Source organism: Ursus arctos, unplaced genomic scaffold (genome assembly GCF_023065955.2).
Source record: "Ursus arctos isolate Adak ecotype North America unplaced genomic scaffold, UrsArc2.0 scaffold_18, whole genome shotgun sequence".
Lineage (NCBI taxonomy): Eukaryota > Metazoa > Chordata > Mammalia > Carnivora > Ursidae > Ursus > Ursus arctos.
In genome coordinates, this window is record NW_026622852.1 from 1,532,886 (window position 1) to 1,556,918 (window position 24,033).

At 36.5% G+C, this 24,033-nt stretch overlaps 1 protein-coding gene across 10 annotated transcripts in view; it reads left to right on the forward strand.

Moving 5' to 3' along the window:
• IL33 (interleukin 33) overlaps window positions 1-22,416 on the forward strand; it is a 46,051-nt gene extending 23,635 nt beyond the window's left edge. For 2 of the 10 annotated variants that reach the window (XM_048223198.2, XM_057313424.1), the window contains 7 exons: window positions 9,122-9,229; window positions 14,996-15,121; window positions 15,670-15,795; window positions 17,115-17,222; window positions 17,988-18,038; window positions 18,925-19,022; window positions 20,345-22,416. In XM_048223198.2, the coding sequence (XP_048079155.1) occupies window positions 9,145-9,229; window positions 14,996-15,121; window positions 15,670-15,795; window positions 17,115-17,222; window positions 17,988-18,038; window positions 18,925-19,022; window positions 20,345-20,542 (792 nt within the window). In that variant the 5' untranslated portion in view covers window positions 9,122-9,144 and the 3' untranslated portion in view covers window positions 20,543-22,416. Of the gene's footprint in view, window positions 1-2,489; window positions 6,426-9,121; window positions 9,230-14,762; window positions 14,885-14,995; window positions 15,122-15,669; window positions 15,805-17,114; window positions 17,223-17,987; window positions 18,039-18,924; window positions 19,023-20,344 lie in introns of all 10 variants that reach the window. The other 8 variants (XM_026506551.4, XM_057313421.1, XM_057313425.1 and 5 more) reach the window with 7 other exon arrangements.
• The last annotated feature ends 1,617 nt before the right edge of the window (window positions 22,417-24,033 follow it).

Here is a 24,033-nt window from a genome sequence, read left to right on the forward strand (position 1 = left end):
CCTATAAAATCTCCCAGAATGAAGTCATATAGTGCTGTGAAGCTTAGTCATACTCCCCATTTCCTCTCCCTCTTACCAGCCAGGACAAGTTTTGGGACACTGTCTTCTTCCAGTAATTTTCTAGTACCCAACAACGGTTTGTGTAACCATACCACACCTTCATAGATCCTCTGCCCATACAAGAGCACGCAAGCTTGACAAGGTGAGGAATTGACCTTCAGGGCCAGGAATTTAATTACACCTTATTCTACGAGTGGTTCCCATGGAATAAGAGAAAGAACTAGATGAACTCGAGTTCAGATCCTAGCCTTGCTACTTACTAAGACATTTATTTAATCTCTCAATCTCTATTTCCTTACTTCTGAAATGAAGGCAGTCATATTCAAATACCAGGGTCATGGTGACAATTAGAGAGAGTATATATAAAGCGTCTGACCCACAGAAGGTAGCCAAGACATGACAGCTGCCATCCCCACTGTCATCATCATCAGCATCACCATTATTAAGAGCTTGAACTAATGCAGACTGCTTGCTAATTTTGTTTCCTCCCTCTTACTGCCTTCTATCTGTTCCTCATATGGCAGCCAGAGCACTCTTTTTAAAACAAAACCCAAGTCACATCCTATATTACTTAAAACCCTTCCTTGGCTTCCCACTGAATTTTGAATAAAATCCAAGCTCCTTTCCCTGGCCTCCAGCGCCCAGACCTACCTGGTTTCTGTCCCCTTCCATCACCATCCCCATTACATTACACTCTCCTCATTGTCCACTGTGTTCCCGCCACACTAGCCTGCTCAGCTCCCTAAATACTACAGGTTCTGTCCAGTCCTTGCCCCTAGGGTTTTCTCTGCCCAGAAGGCACCCTCTGTCTCCTCTCTTCCATAGATTCTTCACGCCCTTGGAGTACAGCATAAACACCACCTTCTGTGACATTTTTAGTCACAGAAGTACTACTTTAGTACTTTAGTAGTACTAAGAGTAATACTTTAGTACTCCTCTTTATCTTCTTTACCAGCCTAGTTCTTATTTATCCCTGTTTATAAATGAAATGTTTGTATGATAATTTGCTCAATATCTATCTCCCCAAAAAAGTAAATTCTAGAAGGGCAGGAAAAGTTTATTTTGTTCACTACTATACCTCCAGCACCTAGTCCAGCACTAGATAAGTGTTTGAGTTATTACTGTTACCATTATTAGGCAGCACTCTGCTGTAGTACAGACAGGTGCAAATCCAGCATCATTTAGGACCTTGGGATATTAGGAGGGCAGCATTTCCTTAGAATGATTACCGGGTATCTTTATTTTCAAAGCATTTAATTACTTTCTAGGGCATCAAAGGTTGAACTTTATATTTTATATTCCAAATTTTTCATAATTAACATGTATTCTTAATAAAAATTCCTTATAAACTCTGCATGTTAACAACAAGCTTCCTCACAGGAAATCAATCTAATTAAATGAATTTATTTTAAAGGTAAAATTCACAATAAGGAAAGACCAACAGACTTAACATGGTAAAGTGTATCAATATTTCAAAAGAGGGAAATTGCTAATCAAAGGGCATTGCCTGACATATGAGAGGTGGCTAGTGATTCAATAAAGGATTTTCCAGTTGATCAGATGTAGATAATAAGACAAAGTGAAATGAAAATTTTTCATGCAGTGTTTCATGAACACTTTGATGCCCTAGAAAGTAACTAATATTGTTGGAGTACATTGTCCCTGACAAGTTATGGACACTTGATATTTGTTGAATGTAAGTTTCTGGAAGCCTTCTCAGGGCAAAGAGACAAACACACATATTGCAACTTTGGAAATGACTACACTTCATACATTTTTTGTTGCTGTTGCTCAGATGTGAATCACCAATCAATGAATTTCTGTGTAAGATATTATTTCTTGATAGATTAAAATCTTCTTTTAGGTTGTTTGGGGTTTTTTTTTTTGGTAATTTAAACGTGTATCATTTCATCTGGAATGTCCTCTCCCTCCTTTTTTCTTAAAAAGCTTCTTGTATTTCCTTTTATCATCTAAAATGTGGCTTTCCCCTGGTGACACCGCTATTCTCAAAATCCACCCCTTTTCTTTGTGTGCCCATCTTTCAGGGTCAACAGAGAAGTAGCACATTTCTCATTTTCTACATATGTAAATTTCTTCCCATTCATATTGACAGGGACCCTGATGTCCTTTTCTGGTTGATGTTACCTCTGCTGATGTCACCCTTGGTGACTCCAGTGCCTGTTTTGATGACTCTTTAATACTCTTCCACAGTTCACCCACAAAACCTCATCCTGACAACCATTATCATCAGAACTTTTCTACCTCCAAGATAGGGAACATTGGGATTCCTTGGTTTACAAACAGCCTCATCTCTCTACTTCTCCCACTCTCATTTTTTAAAATCTTTTTAAAAATCATTTTTAAAATTGTGTTAAGCTTTATCATTTTAACTATTTTTTAAAGATTCTACTTATTTATTTATTTGACAGAGACAGCCAGTGAGAGAGGGAACACAAGCAGGGGGCGTGGGAGAGGGAGAAGCAGGCTCCTAGCGAGGAGCCTGATGTGGGGCTCCATCCCAGAACGCCGGGATCACGCCCTGAGCCGAAGGCAGATGCTTAACGACTGAGCTACCCAGGTGCCCCACATTTTAACTATTTTATGTATATAGTGCAGTGGTATGAAGTACATTCATATGATTGAGTAACAATTACCACTCCATATCCAAACATTTTTCATCTTCTAAAACTGAAACTTGATATCCATGAACAGTAGTTCCCCATTCCTTAGTAAATTCTTTACATTCTTCAAGAAACTATTTACCCTCAAAAATTAAAACCTATGCTTATTTCTCTTAATTTCTATAACTTTTCTCACAACCTACTTTATGAAGATTCAGGCCATTTTTACAAGACTATCAAGTTCATGTCCCTTAAAACTTCACATCTCTCCCATTCTCTTGCTCTTCCTCCTCTTCTAAAGAAGTATGCATCCTCATTTTCAAAGCCAACCCCTCCACTAGTATTCTTTCCCCTCTCTCTGTCTCATCTGGGACCTTATTACATCCATTTTCTCCTTTTCATTTCTCTCTTTTCATTCTCCTTTTCTATCTACATTGAAATAAGCTCGAGTCCCATATCCCAATAAAAAAAATCCATAATAAAAGTATTAAGTTCCCATTATGTGCCAGCTACAGTGCCAATGGCTTAAAATATATCTTCTCATATAATTCTTGCAATGAGCCACTGAGAGCTTAGAAATAGCGAGTAACTTGCCCAAGATTGTCTAACTAGTAAGCAGCATCTTCCCTTCTCCATGGTACTGTCAAGATACCATTTTCTCTTTGTTTCCCTTTCATTACTGTATTTCTTGAAAAAGTTTCAGCTCCTCCTCTACACTGTGCAATCCACTGCAGTTTCTTGGAGAGGCCCATGCTTATTGGACTCCCTCCAAGGTTTGTACTCTCCAGCTTTGTCTCTGTAGTGCTCATCACCAAATATTCCTTTTTGAGATGGTTTTCTCTCTTAGCCTTCAAAATATATGACCTCTTCTTTTTTCTGGTTCTCTTTCTGGTCTTCTTCGCTAACTTCTTATCTTCTCTTACCCCTTAAATGTGAGAATCCTTATAGTTCCATCTAGACATAGCCTGCTCTTCCTGTTCCACACTCAGCTGAGACAAACTCATTTGTTCCTACATCATCAACTCTCATGCCGTAACAAATGAAATCTACATGTAGCAAATCCAGATTGCTAACTCTTGCCTCCCCCACCCACCCACAACCCAATTCCAACTCAGGGCTGAAATTTCCATATTTGCTTCTCAAGTATCTCAAACTCCATCTTCCCCGCATCAGACTCATTACCTGTGCCTGAAAATGGACTCTTCACCTGAGTTTCCTACCCTGAACCACTGACAGCCCCTTCACTTCCCTGCACCTCCTCTCTTTCCCAGTCCAGAGCTGATACAAACACATCCAAAAAGAGCTTTGGATGCTCTGTGGTGGACACAACCCTGAACTGAGACTGAAACTTGGGTTCTAATCCTCATTCAGCCACTAAGGAGCTGAGTGACTTAGTGGAGCTGGAACAGGGATCTCTGGGGCCCCTTCTCATGCTAATATTCAAGGACTCTATGAAATGCTTGCAGCACTCATCACCTTCATCCCCTCCTTACTGGCCTCACTAATTTAATGCCCTCGTTCCTGCCCTCACTGCTTTTTGCTTGGGCTGTTTTATTTTATTTAATTTATTTTTTTATGGTTTTGATTTGCATTTATTTTTTTTATAATTTTTATTTTGTTATATTAGTCACCATACAGTACATCCCATTTTTGATGCAATGTTCCATGATTCATTATTTGCGTATAACATTCAGTGCACCCTGCAATGTGTGCCCTCCTTACTACCCATCACCAGCCTATCCCAATCTTAATTGGCCTCCTGACTGGGCTTTGTTTCCTGTCTTTCTCTTCTTTCATTCCTTCAGACTTTCTTTCACACAACCATAAAATTACATTCACAAAACACATTTTTTATCATACTTCTCACTTGCTTAAAAAACTTTTAAAAGAACCCTGTCGGCTACAGAATAAAATTCCAACTCCTTATTGCTGCATTCACAGCCCTTTGCATACTAGTCCCAACATAACATATGAAACTTCACTTTGTCTAAATTAGATTACTTCTGTGGTTGAGATAAGCACTGGAGGGGGAAAAATCCTATTCTTTAGATACGAAAAGTAATAGTGGATCAAAGATTTGGGTATTAAGTAGTAGACAATACAATTTTAGAAAATGGTGTGATAAATTAATTTATAATTTTAGAAGAGGGGAGGTCTTTTGGAGCAGGACACAAAATCCAGAAATTCTAAAACAGTAATTAAATTTGACCACATGAGATTTGAAAATTTATGTATGGCCAAAAAAAAAAATGCCATTACTAGTCTAAAGATAAATGGTACTGGGGAAAATTTTTCAACACATGTCACAGATAAGGGTTTCATTTCTTACTTTACAAAGAACTCATATAAATCAATAATTTATAGAAATTGATAAATACATTTTTAAAAGATGCTTAATTTCACTAAATAAAATTCAAAATCATGAGATATGTTCTACTTTCTAGAAAGACAATTAAAAAAATTTATTTATTTAAAGTCCAGTTAGTTAACATACAGTGTAATATTAGTTTCAAGTGTATAATACAGTGGTTCAACACTTCCATACATCACTCTGTACTTATCATTACAAGTGGCTTCCTTAATCCCCATCACCTGTTTAACCCACGCCCCCCCACCTACCTCCTCTCTGGTAACAATAGTTTGTTCTTTATAGTTAAAACTATGTTTCTTGGTTTGCCCTTTTCTTTTTTCCCACTTTGCTCATTTGTTTTGTTTCTTAAATTCCACTAGAAAGGCAAACATTTTAAAAGTGATGACACCCTATTGCTGTTAAAGCAATGGTGAAAGAGCATTCACCTGGACCATTGAAAAAACTATAAATTACCAACACAAACTTTCAGAAATTCAATGGAGTAATATCTTATCAACATATAAGATGCACAAACCCTTTGATTCAGCAATCTCACTACTTTTGTGCTACCAATGAACATATAAAAGTTAACCAAGAATCACAACACACACACACACACACACACACACACACACACACACACACACACCAGAGAAATCAGTTGCAACACTGGTGATATTAGAAAAGAAGAAAGAAAGGAAAAAACCAGAAACAGCCAAAGTGTTTATCAATAAAAGATTTGTATGGTATACTTATATGATTGAAATCTATTTATAATGCTTCCTGTAAAAGAATATTTCTGACATTAATTGGAAAATCAAAAAAGCAGCTTACAAAATAATCCTTTCAGTAGATTCTATTTTAATGAAAAAATAGATATGCATAATATTTCCGTATTGGAAACAGAATGTCAGGGAATATAGTATATATGCTTTCCTATCATTTATCAATTTCTGAGTGCACATACATCATTTTTATAATCAGAAAAAAAATTACCTTAAGTATTCGACTTCCCAATAGAAAAGAGAAAGGTAATGAAGTCTGTGCCCTTGTATGCTCTACATTGAGCAATAAACTGCACCTAGAGTCCAGGCCATAGAGGTTTCATAAAAATTAATGATTAACTGAGTATAACTAATTGAAAGTGCTGCAGTTAAAATAATCTAAAAGCTCTGTTCAGGATTTGACTGTGGGAATAAGATATGCTCTCACTCAACCTAACCCATTCAACTATCCCTATTTGCATTGCCTCATTCATCAAACACTGCCACCCAATGTTGCTTAATCCAAGTGCGTATATATACGTAGAGTTGAAATATAGCATCAACCACTACCAAACGCTGACGACAAGAAACTTCATTATTTGAGACCAACCCTTCATGTTTAAAACTAAGGTAAGTTATCATAACCGGCGTGTGGATATTTGCCTATATTATTGGGAAAAGCAGCATGAAAGAACCAGTGATTTTTATATTGCTATATATTCTGAAATATTCTGACTTAAAAATAGGAGAGTAAAGAGTAAATTTTAAGTCTGAAAAAAATGGTGAAAAGAGTGATTGTACTTTTTAAAGTAAAAGGTTTGTGGATTGTTTAAAGAAAATGCTTTGCTTTTTAGAATAGGGTTTGAAAATATTTCCTGACTATGCTTTTTTTTTCTGACTATGCTTTCGATTTATTCAATTACTAAAAAGCAGTTGACTTTACCTGTGTCAATCACTCCATTGTAAATGTGGTATTTCAGTTTCTTATGTTGCTTAAATCAGAAAGCTAAATTTGGTTTAGAGCAGAGTTCCTCCAAGTGTGTGATCTCAAATTAGTCCATGTTAATAGATAGTCTATGTTAACAGGGGTGTTAATAGAGGTAGTGGAGAAGTTACAAGATCAAATAATTACCCAAAATAATTAAACAAAAGTACCCATGAATCTTCAATAAAGGATTGTCAACATCTTTACTATGCTAATGTGGTTCTGACTTCACAAGAGGTGGAATATAGATAAGAACATTTCCCAGATTTATTTGAAAATGCCACAGTTTGTTGCTTTTTTTTTTTTTTTTAATGTCCATCCAGGAGAGCTTTTCTTCTGGGTCATAAGGATCTTTGGATAAAAAAGAAAACAAACAAACAAACAAACAAAAATCCAGCATTACAATTTTCATGTTATCAGTAAGTTGTTACCTGCATATGTACTGTGTGCAGAGTATTACTTGAACTATTTTCTGAAAATTTAAAATTTAACTACAGTGAGATTACCTAACTGCACCAGTTATGATTGCATATTAACTACCATATTTAGAAATTTATTATTTCTAAAGAAGTTGGACAACTGGCCAAGCATTTGAAGTTAAATTCCCAGTTCTGATTATTTTCTTCCTACATTTGGAGGAGGGAGAGAGGAGACATGTGCAGAAGTTCTGGCATAAAGATGGAAATCAGGAGACTAGTTCTGGGCCCAGTTTTCCTTTTGTGATCCTGGGCAAGGCACTTTCTTTCAGTCTTAGCCTACTCATCCATAGATTTAGAGGCTCAGGAAAATGGTATCCAAGGTTCTCTGCTTCTAAGAGTTCTTCTCATGAAGCCAGTTGTAAATAGGATGGTTGTGTGTAAGATTGTAGTTCCATCTAAGATTGTAGCTCCATTTGGAATTTCAGTCTATTGAAAGTTGTTCAGAAACAATAAAGTTGCATGAAATTTATCTTTCACAGAGTCCTCTAATGTAGTAACTCAATGCTCATACCTTACCTTGCTAGAAGAGCTGATTCATATAAAGTTTGTAAGAGATTTAAATAGTAACCACTCCTGGGATACACCAAAAAAAAATTTTTTTTTAAATCTAGGAAAAAGAGGGCAAGGCTTAATACAAGTAGAAGTAACTATTAGTAGAATTTCAAGCAATGTAAGGAAGAATTTAAGGCTGGAGAAGTCCTGCTCCCTCCACAAATCAAAGCACCACTACCATACCTTGAGGATGAAGCCAGGCTGTGGTACCCTACTGAACGAATATGGGGCTTTCTGCAATTTATAAAAGAAAATTAGTATTCTTTCAGTAAGATACTCTGACCCAGATTGATACTCAAGGCACAGCATCCATTGATGATCCTTGCTTGAATCAAGTATTACACTGGGGGTTACAAAACTGTTATTTTCTGATTCTACCATTCCTTCTGTAATGAATAAATCCCTTGTTCATTCATTCTTGAGGAATGGTATGGACTGGTGGGTTTCTTTTTGCATTAAATGCTTTATAGTGAATTACCATCGTTATTCTTTCTGATGCTCAAATTGTGCCAAATTTGGCCCGTGAGAAACTGTTTAAGGGGGCTCTTGTGTCCTTTTGACACAAACTCACAAGTTTTTGAATCATTGACTGCTTTCTGACATAACCGAATATTCCATATTCACTTCTATATTCTCAGCCCGGCCCTAGAGAATCCTGGTTCCTTTTAGCGGAAAAAGTATTTAGAACCTAAGATATGGGGACACTGAGAGTGCTGATCCAGATTTAACATTATAGAGATTTTCCCCTTGGCTTCTTATATTTTATATTTGTATTTCCTTTCCCCTGCATTAAAAATCATACAATATCAATACATCTACTTATTTTCACTACCCTATAGTATAGCAAAAACATTTCAGAATCCTAATAGCAACAATACTACCAGAAATAAACTCACTAAGTAAAGTTTAAGATTCTTTGTAGTTCTTTTTGTCCTCTGACCATATTTCAATATGAATATATTTTCAGAAAACTATATTCGGGGGCGCCTGGGTGGCACAGCGGTTAAGCGGCTGCCTTTGGCTCAGGGCGTGATCCCGGCGTTATGGGATCGAGCTCCACATCAGGCTCCTCTGCAATGAGCCTGCTTCTTCCTCTCTCACTCCCCCTGCTTGTGTTCCCTCTCTCGCTGGCTGTCTCTATCTCTGTCGAATAAATAAAGATAAAATCTTTAAAAAAAACTATATTCGAATTTTACTGAAATAATTTTTTTCTTTGTATGACTATGTTATTAATGTCATTTTGAGTTGCCACAGTTTCCGTTTATTTTCAAGTTGAGGCAATTGAACTAATACTACATTTTAATCCACAGAAGCCTGAAAAACGAAGACTAAAATGAAGTATTCAACAACGAAAATCTCCCCAGCAAAGATGAACAGTTCAACAAGCAAGTCTTTGGTAAAATCTCCCAAACTGAGAAGTAAGGACTTAAGCATTTCTGATAGTTTTACACACAATTTTTATCTATTATCAAATTCTTATTATTCTGATGTTCATACATGTTACCTTGCCAAAAGCTACTAAGAATATAAGAGCTGATACAGCAGCATTTTGTTTTAAACAGACTATACACAGCCAACTTTTGCTTATTTGATACATCCCAGGACAGGAATGGCTTGAGTAATTTAAACCTGCTAATAGTGATAAACATACAAAGCCCTTCATATCAATCCCTTCTCTCTACCCACACTTCTTTCTAACTAATCCCAAAATCTTTTTCCTAGATTAACAAAATTTTAAACTGATCTTTCATTCAACATTCATTGTATATAAAATATGCACCTTTGTGTATCAAGCTTGGTCTTGACTTGCAACTTCTGACAAAGGAGAGAATAATAAGTGAAAATATTTGAATAATCCATGCCTCAAATAAAATAGAATTGATCCAATGATGCTCAAGTCTACCCAATTGCAAACTCAAAGAATTTGGCACAAATTGAAGGGTAAATAAAGTCAGGTTGTAGCCATAGCTCTAAGATGAAAGGGCTATATCTTTGATCCTGAAAATTATCTTAGGGAGCACCTGGGTGGCTCATTCGGTTAAGTGTCTGACTCTTGGTTTCCGCTCATGATCTCTGGGTCATGAGACTGAGCCCCACATTAGTCTCTGTGCTCAGCAGGGAGTCTGCTTGAGATTCTCTCCCTCTGCCCCTTCCCTCACTGGAGAGCATATACACATACATGTGCTCTCTTTCTCTCTCTTGTAAATAAATTCATCTCTTAAAAAATTATCCTAGAGAATAAGTTATGCAAATTTATACTCATGTGTTTTTTTCGTACAAAAGAGGTAACAAAAAAGAAAATTAATGGAACCTTGGCCAGACTGGAGAGAAAATAGAAGATGAGGAATGATGGTAGGGACTGGTGTACCTTTGTCTTTTGTTCTCCTCTTCATTTCCCTTAACATCTTTAAGGCTAGAAGAGAGAGCCATATTAAAGAATATCATTTTCTGTCTTCCCTGAGACTGTGGCCCACCCATGCTGGTTTTAGTAACCAGGGAAAACATTAATTTGACTGTGGTTTCTGAATGGCCAGAAAATCACAGTTAAGTTAGTCCTTTTATTTGTGTCTGAGCCTAAATGCTCTGTGTAGAAACAGTGACTCAGTGGAACTGATTCTGTGTCTTCAATTCCCTCTTAATAAATTCCCTCTGCCCCTCCCCACCCCAGCTTGTGCATGCCACTTTCTCTCTTAAAAAAAAAAAAGAAGAAAGAAAGAAAGAAAGAAAGAAGAAAGAGAAAGAAAGAAAGAAAGAAAGAAAGAAAGAAAGAAAGAAAGGAAGAAAGAAAGAAAGAAAGAAAGAAACATATTTTCTTTGTACCCCAGGAGATGTGGCCCCTTTATAGACACTGGAGTAAGGGGGCAGCCTGGAGTTTATGCCAGAGTTGCTGGCATTAATGCAAAAATTAAAATGTAACCCCTCCTTTGAGGGTGCAGTGGCCCTAAGAGCTCATTTATACCATTTAAAGAAACAGTGATGAAGATAATCCTTGGAATACAGCACATTTTTTTTTATTGTCTCTTAGCAGACCTTTTCCAATAATATTGGCTCGGTTTAACACTAAGACTGTTGTTATTTAGACACTCTTGGACAAAATTTCAACAGATACTTATAAAGTTGTGGCAGGTACTTCTCAAAACTCAAGGTGCAAGCAATATCATATCTTTTTTTTAAATTTTTTATTATGTTATGTTAGTCACCATACAGTACATCCTTAGTTTTTGATGCAATGTCCCATGATTCATTGTTTGCATATAACACCCAGTGCTCCATGCAATATGTGCCCTCCTTAATACCCATTTTTCTAAATAAACTTCTCTGAGCCCCCAAGCAACAAAGCAAGAAAGCTTGTTTTAGTTCCTTCTCCTCCTTTGGGCTAGCAGGATCTGACACAATCACAAAGCCACAAAACTCAATATCCACCCACTAGAGATACATAGTCAGGTTCCATATGAGTTTGGGTCACCACCAGAGTATTTCACCTCTAGCACCAACAAGGTACAGTATTTAATGAGTTAGAGAAAAGCCCCTCCCCAAACTCATTCCCTTCCCAGTTTCCAGGAAGCTACTCCCAGAGTCAGGCCATTTTCCTCTGCTCCTTCCTCTTCTCTACATCCATCAACACTTTCCCTGTCCTGACAATCCAGTTTCCTAATGGATCTAGCCGGAAGTTACAATATGGGAGCCTTGGGACAGAGCGTTCCAGCAGAAGCATTTTATTTGGCCTGAACAGTATTATTGTGTTTTTTAATTGAGGAAACATTTAAAAATTAGAAGATTGTGTATAAAAATCTGAATCTCTTGAAAAATTTGAAAATCTAGCAACACTGGGCCCATATCCCTACATGGCAATTCCATGTCCATGGAATATCTTCTAAAGTTACAGTGAGGGAGCTTCAACTTTATCCTATGGGCAGTAAGAAACCACTGAAAACATTTAATTGGGGAATAACAAGAAATTTTTTTTTAGAGAGATCACATTGATGGTGGTGTAAAAATAGAGTAAGGGAGCAAGAATAGAAACAAAAACTGGTTAGAGGTCTACTGTATTATCTAGAGGACTGAGAATGAGGGCCTGACCTAATACAACAGAATGCAAAGAAAGGACTAAATGGCAGATACACTCAGAAAGTGAAATCAATAAGATTTAATTACAGACCAAATAAATTGAGGGATGGACAGAGAAGGAAAAATAGATGATTCCAGCTTTCAGGATGATTTAAGGTTTGGGCAGACAATGGTAGAAAGTGGTACTGTTTTTCAAGATAATAATTCAGGAGGAATATATTGTGAGTAGAGAAAAATAAAGTTTTTTTTTATTATGAGTATATTTGAATTTGGGGTAAGTATAAGTCATCCAGGTAGAGATGTCCAGAATTCTAGAGGCTCTTCATAGATATATACAGAGATGCCTTAAGCTAATTGAAGTCAAAATACCCTGTGAAGAAATAGCAACACACACAAAGTTCAGGAGAGAGCCCAAAGGTAGAGTTATAGTTTGGGGAGTCATCAGCCTATAAAAAGATGATTGAAGTCATTGGAGCAGGTAAGATTGCCCAGAAAGAGAGAGGAAAAGGCAAAGAACAAATCCTTCAGAACACCAACATTTTAGGAGCAGTCAGACAAGGAAAACTAACAGAGAAACAGAGATGAATGTTCAGAGAAAAACAAGAACCTAAGGAGACTGGTGACATGACAATAAGGGAAGAAGGGTTTCAGAAAAGGATGTGGTTCCCAAAGTCAAATGCCACAGATAAATCAAGGGTAGTAAGCAGTGAGAAGAAACCTTTATGAAAGAGGTGTTCGGGGAAGAAATGAAAGCTGAGTGATTCACTTATGTAGTTCCCCTCAGGCACAGTCTGGCTCTCTCAGTGACAGAACTACAGGAAGATTTCCAGGCCCCTTCCCATTTACTCACCAGAAATGCGTGAGGGATTTCATCATGCTGTTGCTATGATGAAACTACTTACGAGAATTTCCTTACAAGCCATGCTAAGACACTGCCCTTAGACATTAGCTGAGGTAGAGACATAGGAAGTGACAACAGCCCTTACATAAGCTGGAGATAGCCCTTTGACCCCAGTGGAGCACTCTCTCCCACAGAATCCCCAAGGCCATGCAGCTTTGTGTTTCCCATCTGAGAACACAACCATCACACTACACTTTTAGCTGCCCCAAAGTATACCTTCTTCCAAATTCTCCCAATGTGAAGTATCTTCAATACTTCAAATGTAGTCACCCCTTGATAAATTATACCTAGCATTTGTCCCACTAGATGCTAGCCCCTACATCAATATCTTTAGCCCTTCTCTTCTTCTACATGCATAATACTTCCTCAATATCATGACCCTTACTTCTAACTAACCAAGACCCGCATCCTGCTCCCCAGAAAGTCCACTCTCCATATTAGACACACCTTTCAGTTATGTCCCATGGGATTCTGAATACAACATAAAGATAAGCATACAAAGAATGAGCATCCTTATAATACCATCTTATGCCCTTTAGGTCTGGAGAGACAATGTAATACAGTTAATAAAGTATTGTATTAGATTACTTATTAGGAGACCAAGTTCAATGCTAGCTCTGGCATAGCTTTATTAATTTCTTTGCAATTGTAAAAGCACTACATAAACATGTGATACTACAGCTGATATTTATAAGCTGTGATGAAATGTTGGGAAGTTCCAGGATAGATGTGAATATAATTAAGTGGTCTTGCCCTGTTCAGACAGTTGAAGATACTTAAAGGAAGATGTCCATCTGAATTGGAGGCAAGATATAGATCATTCAAAATAGTGGCTAACAAAAGTTTACTTAACTTTGAAAAGCATATCAGGAAGACAAATCTTTTAGAAAGCTAAAAAAAAAATCATAGAATGGATCCCAAAGTCACAAGTAACTATTTTCATTTTCTGAATTACTGTGAATAATTGAAATTTGGCTATATTGTACAAATTGCTTGATAATTCATTTACTATAATGTTAAAAGTTGAGATGCCATGACTCAAGTGTTACGACCTTCTCTTCTGTTTGGCTCTGAAAGGCTTTTTATGAATTTCCAAGTAGGAAATTTAATTTTTTATTTGAGACCTTTTCTTTGACTAAATGAATGAGAATTACTAAATAGGTGATTAAGTCTTTTACTTTAACTGATTTAATTTGTATTTGTATTATGTTAGTTCCTAAAATTGCAGTATAACACACTAACATTTGACAAGGGAGCCAAGAATACTCAAAGAAGAAATGATAGTCTCTTCAATAAATGGTGCTGGGAAAACTGGACATTCACATGTAAAAGAACTCACAAAAACTAACCTGAAATGGATTAAAGACTTAAATATAAGACCTGAAACCATGAAACTCCTAGAAGAAAATATAGGGGAAAAAGCTCTTTAACATGAATCAGTTATTTTTAGTATCAATAAACTCTAGAGACTATAGCCATCTTTCTAAAATTATTAAAAGTGCTTTCTAGATAAGTAAAGAAGATCATAGATCTCATATGACCGTAAAAGTCCCCTCAGGCAAAGACTGATACGTGTTGGATGTAGATCCACACTCCCTTATATAGGATTCTGAAAACCAAAATGTTTCTAAAGACCTAAAATTTTTCATAACTCATTTGGTAAATATGATCTGAACTTATATGACAGCTAAATCTTGACCTGAACCAACATGAGGTGTTTATTTCACTTTATGTAAATTTTCCTATATTTCACTATAAAATCATTAATTAATTTTTGATTATGTGAGTACTGCCCTACTCCCTGCTGGGAGTACCACATATATATAGTATATACGCTATATGACAATTCTAAATTCTAAAAAACTGTGAATTTTGAAACACAAATGACCCCAAGTTTTCTGATAAGGTACTACAGACCTTTTTTTTTTTTTTTTTAGCAAATAGATGTATTTTTTAAAAGATTTTATTTATTTATTTGTCAGAGAGAGCACACAAACAGGGAGAGAAGTAGGCTCCCCGCTGAGCAAGGAGCCTGATGCAGGACTCAACCCCCAGGATCATGACCTGAGCCAAAGGCAGATGCTTAACCAACTGAGCCACCCAGGTGACCCAATACTGTAGACCTTTAGTTGCTTTCTTGGTCTGCTATGTTCAGGGTTTATAAAAGGATAAAAATGGATGGAATAAAACAGTATCAAATTTTTCAATTGTTTAGAATCCCAACAGAAAGCTGAAGAAGTTTGCCAGAGGTACTTTACGCAGCTGCGCTCTGGTCTTATCATAGAAAAGACAGCCTGTTATTTTAGGAAAGAAATCACCAAAAGGCATTCACCAAGAACAGGTAAGGGGAAACTACATTTCCTGGTAATTATTCAATATAGTAATGGGCTTCTATTTGCCTTTATTTACCACATCTTGGATGTATTTCTTCCCTTGCACAGATTTTCCTTCTGAAAAAAAGTAAGGATGCTGAACTATTTTCTAGCCATTTCCAAAAGGATGTATAAAGAATTTTTATAGCATGGGAGAAATGGTTATGTTATAATATTATGTGAAAACAGAGGATATAAAATTATAAACATATTTACAGTATTTTTAAGTGGATTTTTTTTTCATTTAAAGGAATTAAAGTAAAATGTTAATAGCAGATTTTTTTTTTTTTGGTGTTGAGACCATGGGTAACTGTTTTCTTCCACGTGGGCTCCAATGGATATGCCCTACTGGGGTACAGGTGTGCCAGGAGGTATTGATCCCTCCAGACTATGGTGTGGCTAAAGCCCTGGGGTCAGTCCCAGCAAGCCTCTTTGACTGGGAATCCTCAGAGGAGGGTAAAGAGGTTTGGGCAGAGTGGGTATTGACAGTCCACTCCTACTCTCCCCCATTCTGCAGCTGGAAAGTACAAAGAGCGACATCTGGTATTCACTGCTTGTCATCAGCAGCTAAAGGAAGACTTTGCCTGTGATGTGCCTATGGTCCAGAAACGTACTAGAGAAACTAATGTTCCAAGTATCCAAGGTCTCACTGGTAATGAGGGTGTGTGGGTGTGAGGAGGGAAGTAAGACACAGGACCAGTGCCACTCTAGGAAACAGCTCCAAGGGTATGCCTACTTGTGTAACAGAAACTTCTGTCCATTTGCTGCCCACATACCCATTCAGTGGTATTCAAACTAGGTACAGAGTAGCTGTTCTAACAACGAATGTACACATTATAGTTAGCTCTCCATCATTATTTTGGAAATGCTTGTTATGGATTGGAATCCCATATACATTATTCCAGGGGAAAATATGCTATCCTTTGGGGAAAAAAAAACCCATATCCCCCCCCCCCAATTTCAACATTTTGACAATGAAAGAAAATTAAGAACTACTATATTTTTAAAATATAATTTCAATTCTTAAGCATTTTAAATGGTTGTTCAAATGGCTTTAAGGTGTATCACCTACTGTGCAAATAAATTCCATATTGATGGTGACCATCAAGAAGTGAAGAGATCTTTGAGAAAATTTGACAAGGAATTGCACATTGCCACTTCAAGCATAATCCTGATATAAATGTCTTAAGTTCCCAGAAGCATATTGAAGTTTTTCATTAAGTATTTTTAAATCATTTTACTTTAGAAGTTCACATGCAGACTCAATATTTAATTTTTTCTGTTTTCTATGTTACTTTTCTTAGCACAATTGTATAACATAAAGAAAACATAATGATTTTTTTCTCAAGGACCAACATAGGTAGTCCCTAATTCTACACCAGTTTATCCCAGCATGCTGTAGAAATATTCTCATTTTCTATGTGTGCTGGGACATTTTTTTTAAAAGTTGGGAACTCTGATCTAAGTGTCTCTGTTATTTAGCCAGAGGATAGAATGGTACACTTACACTCTCCAGGACTGTTGGAAGTCTCTGAACTCCACACCTTACAGATGGGTATTCATTTAACCATGTCTATCAAAATACAGTCTCCTTGTCCACAGTCCCCCTGACCATAAGAAGCAAGGAAGCAGAGGTTTCCTCAGGCAAAGTCTGTCACTTTTCCAGCTTCTTTCTCTCCACCAAATCCTCCCATAAACACAGTAACGTGACTTCCTATGGTTTTCAAGCAAGAGGCTAGCATCTCTAATCCTATTCAAGTGGAACACCTTACCCTTTGAGCTACATTATGCTTGCGCCAAAGGCTTTTATCTGTCCAATAGTGGTGGGCAAAGTGCAGCTCAAATTGGAAAGAAAAAAAAAACAAAAACCTTTAAGGAAGCATATCTTTTTAATTGCTGAAAGATTGTTCATGGGAACAAGTGTTTTTGAATTTTTAATGACAATCTTTTCACTTGTTACAGAATATTCTGCTTCCCTGAGCACATACAATGATCAATCTATTACTTTCGTTTTTGAGGATGGAAGTTATGAGATCTATGTAGAAGACTTGGGAAAAGACCAAGAGAAAGGTAGAATATTTCCTTTTGTCTATAATGATACAATGAAGACTAGTAAAGTAAAAAATAAATTTGCCAAGGGCTGCCTGGGTGGCTCAGTTAGTTAAGCGTCCAACCCCTGATTTCAGCTCAGGTCATTGATCTCAGGGTCTTGAGATCAGGCTCCATATCAGGTTCTCACTAGGTGTGAAGCCTACTTAAGATTCTCTCTCTCCCTCTCCCTCTGCTCCTGCCCCTCCAGCTCCACCTCCCCCCTCAAAAAAAATAATAATTTTACCAAACCGTAAAGAGTGGATTACTTCAGACATGGCGTAGATCCCATGTTGTGTGCTAACTCCAATGCACTGGCAGCAGATGCCCAAATACCACTACGCTGGGGAGAATTTAGAAGCTTAGTCAGGGCTTATCAGGGAAAAATGCTGATATTGAGAAGTGGTGTCTGTTGTGAGAGATGGAAGGAGAGACTACACATATTTGCTATTGCTAAATTACCTACTAGATCTTTCCAGCCTTATCAACAGCACCACAGTACAACCTCAAGTAAGAGAATATACCAGTGCTATGAACAATATGTTAACTATTTTAATAATGACTGTGTTAAAGAATTCGTCAGAGCATATTCACATATTTTTGAGACCTTTCTTAAAATCACAAAAGTTTTGCTTTTATTGATATATAATAAAAAAGGATATTTTCTGATATTATGTATATGTTGAAATTGAAACCTTTTGATAAAAATTGTATCTCACCAAAGGGATTTTATGCCTTCTCTTTCAGATAAGGTGTTATTTCGTTATTATGATTCCAAATCCCCTTCACATGAAACAGGTAATTTGGCGGGCTGGGCAGCAGTAGTGCTTGAATTCTTGAATTTGGGGCAAGGACAAATCCAAAAGTACTCCATGAAAAAGGAAGGCAGTCTCAGAAAGTTCTCTTTAGCCCACACTCATTGCAAAATCTTAGATTCTTAGAAGATTTATCCCACCCATCCATTGTGCAGCTTAATAATTAGGATAAAGGTTTACATTTAAAAGAGATTCAAAAAAATAGTGGCTTAAGCTACACAAAACTTTATTCTTATCTTAGCCAGGACTAGAATAGCAGTTCTGATCAACAGGTTGTACAAGGACCCAGCTCCTTCCCGGTGGTACTGCCAACATCTACATGGTTCAAGATTGCTTGCTGCCATGAGGATGCCTAATCAGCAGGACAAAGGAAGACAGACCATGAATTCTCTTTCCATTTAAGAACAAAACCTTGAAGTTGCACCTGACACTTCCATTCACCTCATCATATTGGTCAAAACTTAGTCACATTGCTACACTTAGTTATAAGAAAACAGACTGGGAAATGTTCTGTTACATAGGGAGGGTAGTCGGATATTGGGAGACACTATCGGTGGCTTTGCATACAGACAGGGAAGCTGACACCGAGACAAATACCCAATAGAGTCACAATTCCACAATTAGAAAGCATGTAAGAAAACTAAGGAGCTTAAAATTACCCCAAATTGTCCAATGATTCTTTAGTTTCATTTGGGTACAAATACTTCTAAAAGACATGTTGATGAATGAAGCAATTATTTTACATCATATCTTGGACTCTTTTCCTAGGTGTCAAATTCATTAAATTAAAATGAGCTAAATTCTTAACTTTATAATTTACATTTTAATTATTTATTAATTTTTTTGATTTACATATTTTTAATTGCAAGGTGATGGCGTTGATGGCCAGACATTATTGGTAAACCTGAGTCCTACAAAAAACAAAGACTTTTTGCTGCATGCCAACAACAAGGAACACTCTGTGGAGGTAAGAGAAATATGCACTTAACTGTCATAATTGACTCCACTCATTTGTGCAGATTTGGGTGTGTAACATATTTCAAAGAAGAAGTTTTGTTTGTACTGTTCTATCTAAAACACAATCAGTTACTACTAATAACTTGCTTCTGGAGGAGGAAAAGGAGGGAAACAGCATGTATAGCCTTGCTACTGAAAGTCTGGTCTCTGCCAGCAGTGCACATGGGAGTTTGGTAGACATGCAGAATTTCAGGCTTCCTCACAATTGAATCAGAATCATAATTTTAACGAATCTCCAGGAGATTCATAAGTGCATTAAAGTTTGAGAAGCACTGCTATATAGAATGATCTCAAATTCTTTCTATTCGAGTTTAGGAACTACTTTGTCCTTCCAAGAAGTGTTTCTTGATAAATTATAGTTTTCTTAGGCAAATGCAAAAATAATTTTACACTCCAACCCTGCTAAATGGACAGTCACGAACATTTTCATATGCCAAGATTTACAATGTTACAATGTTGTTACAAAACAATGCAAATGGCAGTATAATATTGGTCATGATGAAAATTTATAAACATCTTCAGGAACAAAGAAGCCAAAGATAGAGACCAGGAAGAAAACATATGAGTATAATACAGATTACAAATAACATAAATACAAAATTATAAATCTAACTAATACAGCCATGTAAGGTATTAACATAAACACTGTATGGTAACCAGCATCTTCCTTAACAAACATTCCTAAATGTATGTAACAGTGTTGGACATAAGAGCTGACCCCATACAGACCTCTATTACATGCCAAATACTGTGCTAAATGTTTTACAAGCAGTCTCCTTTAATTCTTACAGTAATTCTATAATAGAGATATTGTACTGGTCAAATATTACTGTAATACAAACCATCCCCAACACTTACCGGCCTAAAATAATAATCACTTTTATCATTCACGTACCTGCTGATAAGTTGTAGATTAACTGATCTAGAAAACTGATTAGACTGAAACACTGGGGTTTGAGAAGTCATGTGCACATGTCTCAGAGGTAGTACATGGCAAAAGTTGGGCACAAATCCTGAGCTGCTGCATCCAGATCCAGTCACTCTAACCTACAATGTCTCTCAACTATCAATGAATCAAATCAAATCACACACCCCGCACTTTAGCCCTCTACCCATTTCTTTCTTCTCCACCACTCCCATCCCCTACAAGTAAGCAGCCTTGCTAGAACTACTAAGTTAAAATTATTCCCCTTTAGTTTCTAACTCAGGGAGGTAAGGTTGACTTTGGACTTCCCACTCACATGCTGGTTGCTTTCTTTCTTGTTTCCTCAGCTACAAAAATGTGAAAACCAATTGCCAGACCAGGTCTTCTTCCGCCTTCATATGAAGTCTCCTAAATGTGTTTCATTTGAATGTAAGAACAATCCTGGAGTGTTTATAGGAGTAAAAGATAACCACCTTGCTCTAATTAAAGTAGGGGACCAAACTGAGCATTCGAGTGTAGAGAATACCATATTTAAGCTCTCTTAAACTTAATGTGATGAAAAGCTGTGGAACCTGGGTTGGGTAGCCCAAATAGCTACTGCAGGAGAAAGGATAAGAGATAAAGAGGCAGACAACATTGAAGGGAAATGGAATGTTTTTCTTATTATTTGTAAAATATATTTTTATAATCCTTCAGTTCAGTTTTTTATTACCCTTTGTCTCACTACATATTCAAAAGTGTGTTGTTAAAGAGACCTCAGAAGATATACAACCTGACTTTTACTTTTTTCTACTTTCAGTCCAGAAAGAGCTTCATATTTAGAGCTGAGACCTCTGAGGAGAAGCAAGGGCCTTAATTCAAGTTTCATTTTAGACAGGGATCCATTTTAAAAAGCTACATAGAGACATAATTTTCCCTAGTTCCAAACAAGTTCAAACATTAGAGTTGTTGGTGAAAAGACAATCAGATCTACTTAGACTGAACATTTCACAAATGGAATAAAACACGAAATGTGTTTGAAGATGCCCAAAACTGGGACACCTGGGTGGCTCAGTCAGTTAAGTGGATGACTTTCACTCAGGTCATGATCCCAGGGTCCTAGGATCAAGTCTCTCATCTGGCTCCTTGCTCAGCCAGGAGCCTGCTTCTCCCTCTGCCTCCCACTCCCCGTGCTTATGTGCGTGCTCTCTCTCTATCCCTCTCTAGCAAATAAGTAAAAATCTTGAAAAGAAGAAGATGCCCAAAACTTCAGATACCTACATAGGTAGGCAGATAATATAAATATGAGAACAGACAAAGATAGTTGAAAAGTTAAGAAAAATAAATCCAGTATTTGTAAAGTAAATCATTTTACATCTAATTGTTTCATTTTTAAAATGTGGATTTTATAAACGGAGTTAAATTTAACAAGGCATTCTTACATTAGGAAGTGAAATAAATTTTAGTTCAGACATATAATTGAAATCTTTGGGAATATCTAACTAAGTACCATGGTGAAGCCACAAGTTCTCTCATCTACTAGAGCCTAAATGGGACACAGAATTAACATTACAATATCAATTAACTGTCTATGCCTTCAGTTTGTGGTATACCATATCCTTCTGACACTATGCTCCAGGGATCTAGGACTTAATATCCATGTCACCCGGGACGAAATTTCTTCTGATCTTTTCTTCCCATGTGTAGAAGTGTTTTCCTTGTCCAGCTTCCTGATTACCCTGCTTACTATGGAGTATTTATTTGACTTTTCTTCCTCTTTCATTTCTTTTGACCAGCTGTGGTCTTGATATACATTTTGTGCCCCCTGAGCTTCATTCCATATCACCTGACCTCTGGATGCCAACATCTTTTTATACTTTGTCTACTGAATGTTGTAGAATTTCACACAAGCCTACTGATGGCAATATTTTTTATTAAACATCTTTGTGTTTTACATTACTAAGGTAGTAAAATTTATACTTAACCATATAATAAAATTTTTCAACTACTAAAGGAATAGTTTTTGCTTATTTTAAAGCCTTAAATTCTATTATAACTTTTTCATAGGCCTAACACTGACAATAAATGATAAAACTATTAACAGAATACTTATGAAGTACAACTTTTTCTGAGAGTGTAGGCTTCTTAATTTCTAATTTGTTGAGATCTGTTGGATATAATGCTGGTGGAACATAAGATTAAAAAGGCTAAGAATGACTGTGTGAGGGTAAACAACTTTAAACAACGATATATCTTTCATTACATTGTCAGTTTTATTATGGAGACAAAGATAAAAGCAGAATATACATCATTCTTTCTGAAAAACACTAAATGTTGATCATATGCATCTGTATGATATACTTAAAATGATTGTTTTTGAGTAACCAAATGTATTGATTACATTGTTTATGCTCTTGAATAAATTGCATTTTTAAAAGTATGTGAGGCCATAATGATTTAATCATAAAATGACTATTCTGAAATTTTTAAGTCAAAATAAGCATATCTTAATCCACTGATATTGGTATCTGGAGTAGGTCATTTGTCTGGTAATTCAAAACTAGGTAAGATATTCCAGAAAACGGATTGTGTCTTTTTTTTCTTTTTTTAATAATAATTTTTTATTATGTTATGTTAGTCACCATACAGTACATCCCTAGCTTTTGATGTAATGTTCCATGATTCATTACTTGTGTATAACACTCAGTGCACCATGCAATACATGCCTTCCTTAATACCCAACACTGGCCTATCCCAGGATCAGATTGTGTCTTTTTCACCTTTGTACTCCCAATGCCCATCATAGTGGCCAGCACAAAGGACTTATTCAGTGACTTTTACCTGAGATCAAACAGCCAACATACAACTGCAAAAGGAACTTCAATCCGACTTCTGACTCAGGTATCTTTCAACCTGATTATCTTAATTCTGATATTCAATTTTCCTTTTTAAAAATACTTTCCCCCATCACTATGGTGAGTATTATTTGATTAAAATATACAAATGTATGGTGGCCTTTTGCCACTTATTTTCATGTGTTTTGATGGTCCTTTACACACACATTACTGGGAGGAATTTGTTCATTTCATTGTATCAGAAATAACGATTATGTCAAAACTTACTTTTCCCTCATTTTATTTATATTTGTTAGATTTTTATGTGTTTATTGGATACCTTGAAATACTAGCAAGAAAATTTTATTTGAATGAGTAATGTGGCTTAGAATTGGAAAAGAAAAGTAAGAGTGAAGATTCAGGGGATTTGGAAAGAAAAATGCTAATTAGAATGCAACAGATTGATTAAAGTCTAAAAATATTGACTTAAACCCCTACATCTGCAAAACAAGTCAAAAAACAAAAACAATTTCAGCCTTTGTGCCTCATGCCAAGAAACTGCATGATAGACAGAGAAATCTTAGGCTAGGGTACTCAAGTGGGGATTGGGCCAGGCTTGTCCCAAAATTCCTTTCCCCCATCATACAATGACCTGTACAGCCCAGAAATCTTGTCCTCTAGCAGTTGCTCCTTAAACATATGCCAGATATATTGGACTTTGCTAAGTACCATGAAAGAACCAAAAACAAAACAAAACAAAAAAGCCCCAAAACCCTAAACTATGCTCCTTGTGCACATGGAATTTAAAACATGTACAATTTATGTATTAAAACTCCAACTCTGCAGTACACAGTTGCACAAAGGTAAGAGACATCAATGTGAGTTTCTCATCAGAGAAAGAAATAGGACTGAATACTCTATCCCCATGCCCTAGCATCTACCCTGATCGATTCATATATTCATTCTCAAGGTCATGTTAAATAGGTTCCCTCTGCAGATCCCAGGGAAAAGGGGGTCAATTCAGTTGCTCCAAATTCCCTAATAGTCAGGGTTGGGATTAAGGGGCTTAGGAATCTGGAAACAGATGCAAAAGATAAAAGTTAAAGTCAATTGGTAGAGTTAGAATCAATGAGCTGCTTCCTATTGAGATGTCAAGATGATGAAATATTTGTCTAAGTCCAATCATAGTCCCTAGCCCATAGGATACTCCCATAAGAGAATAC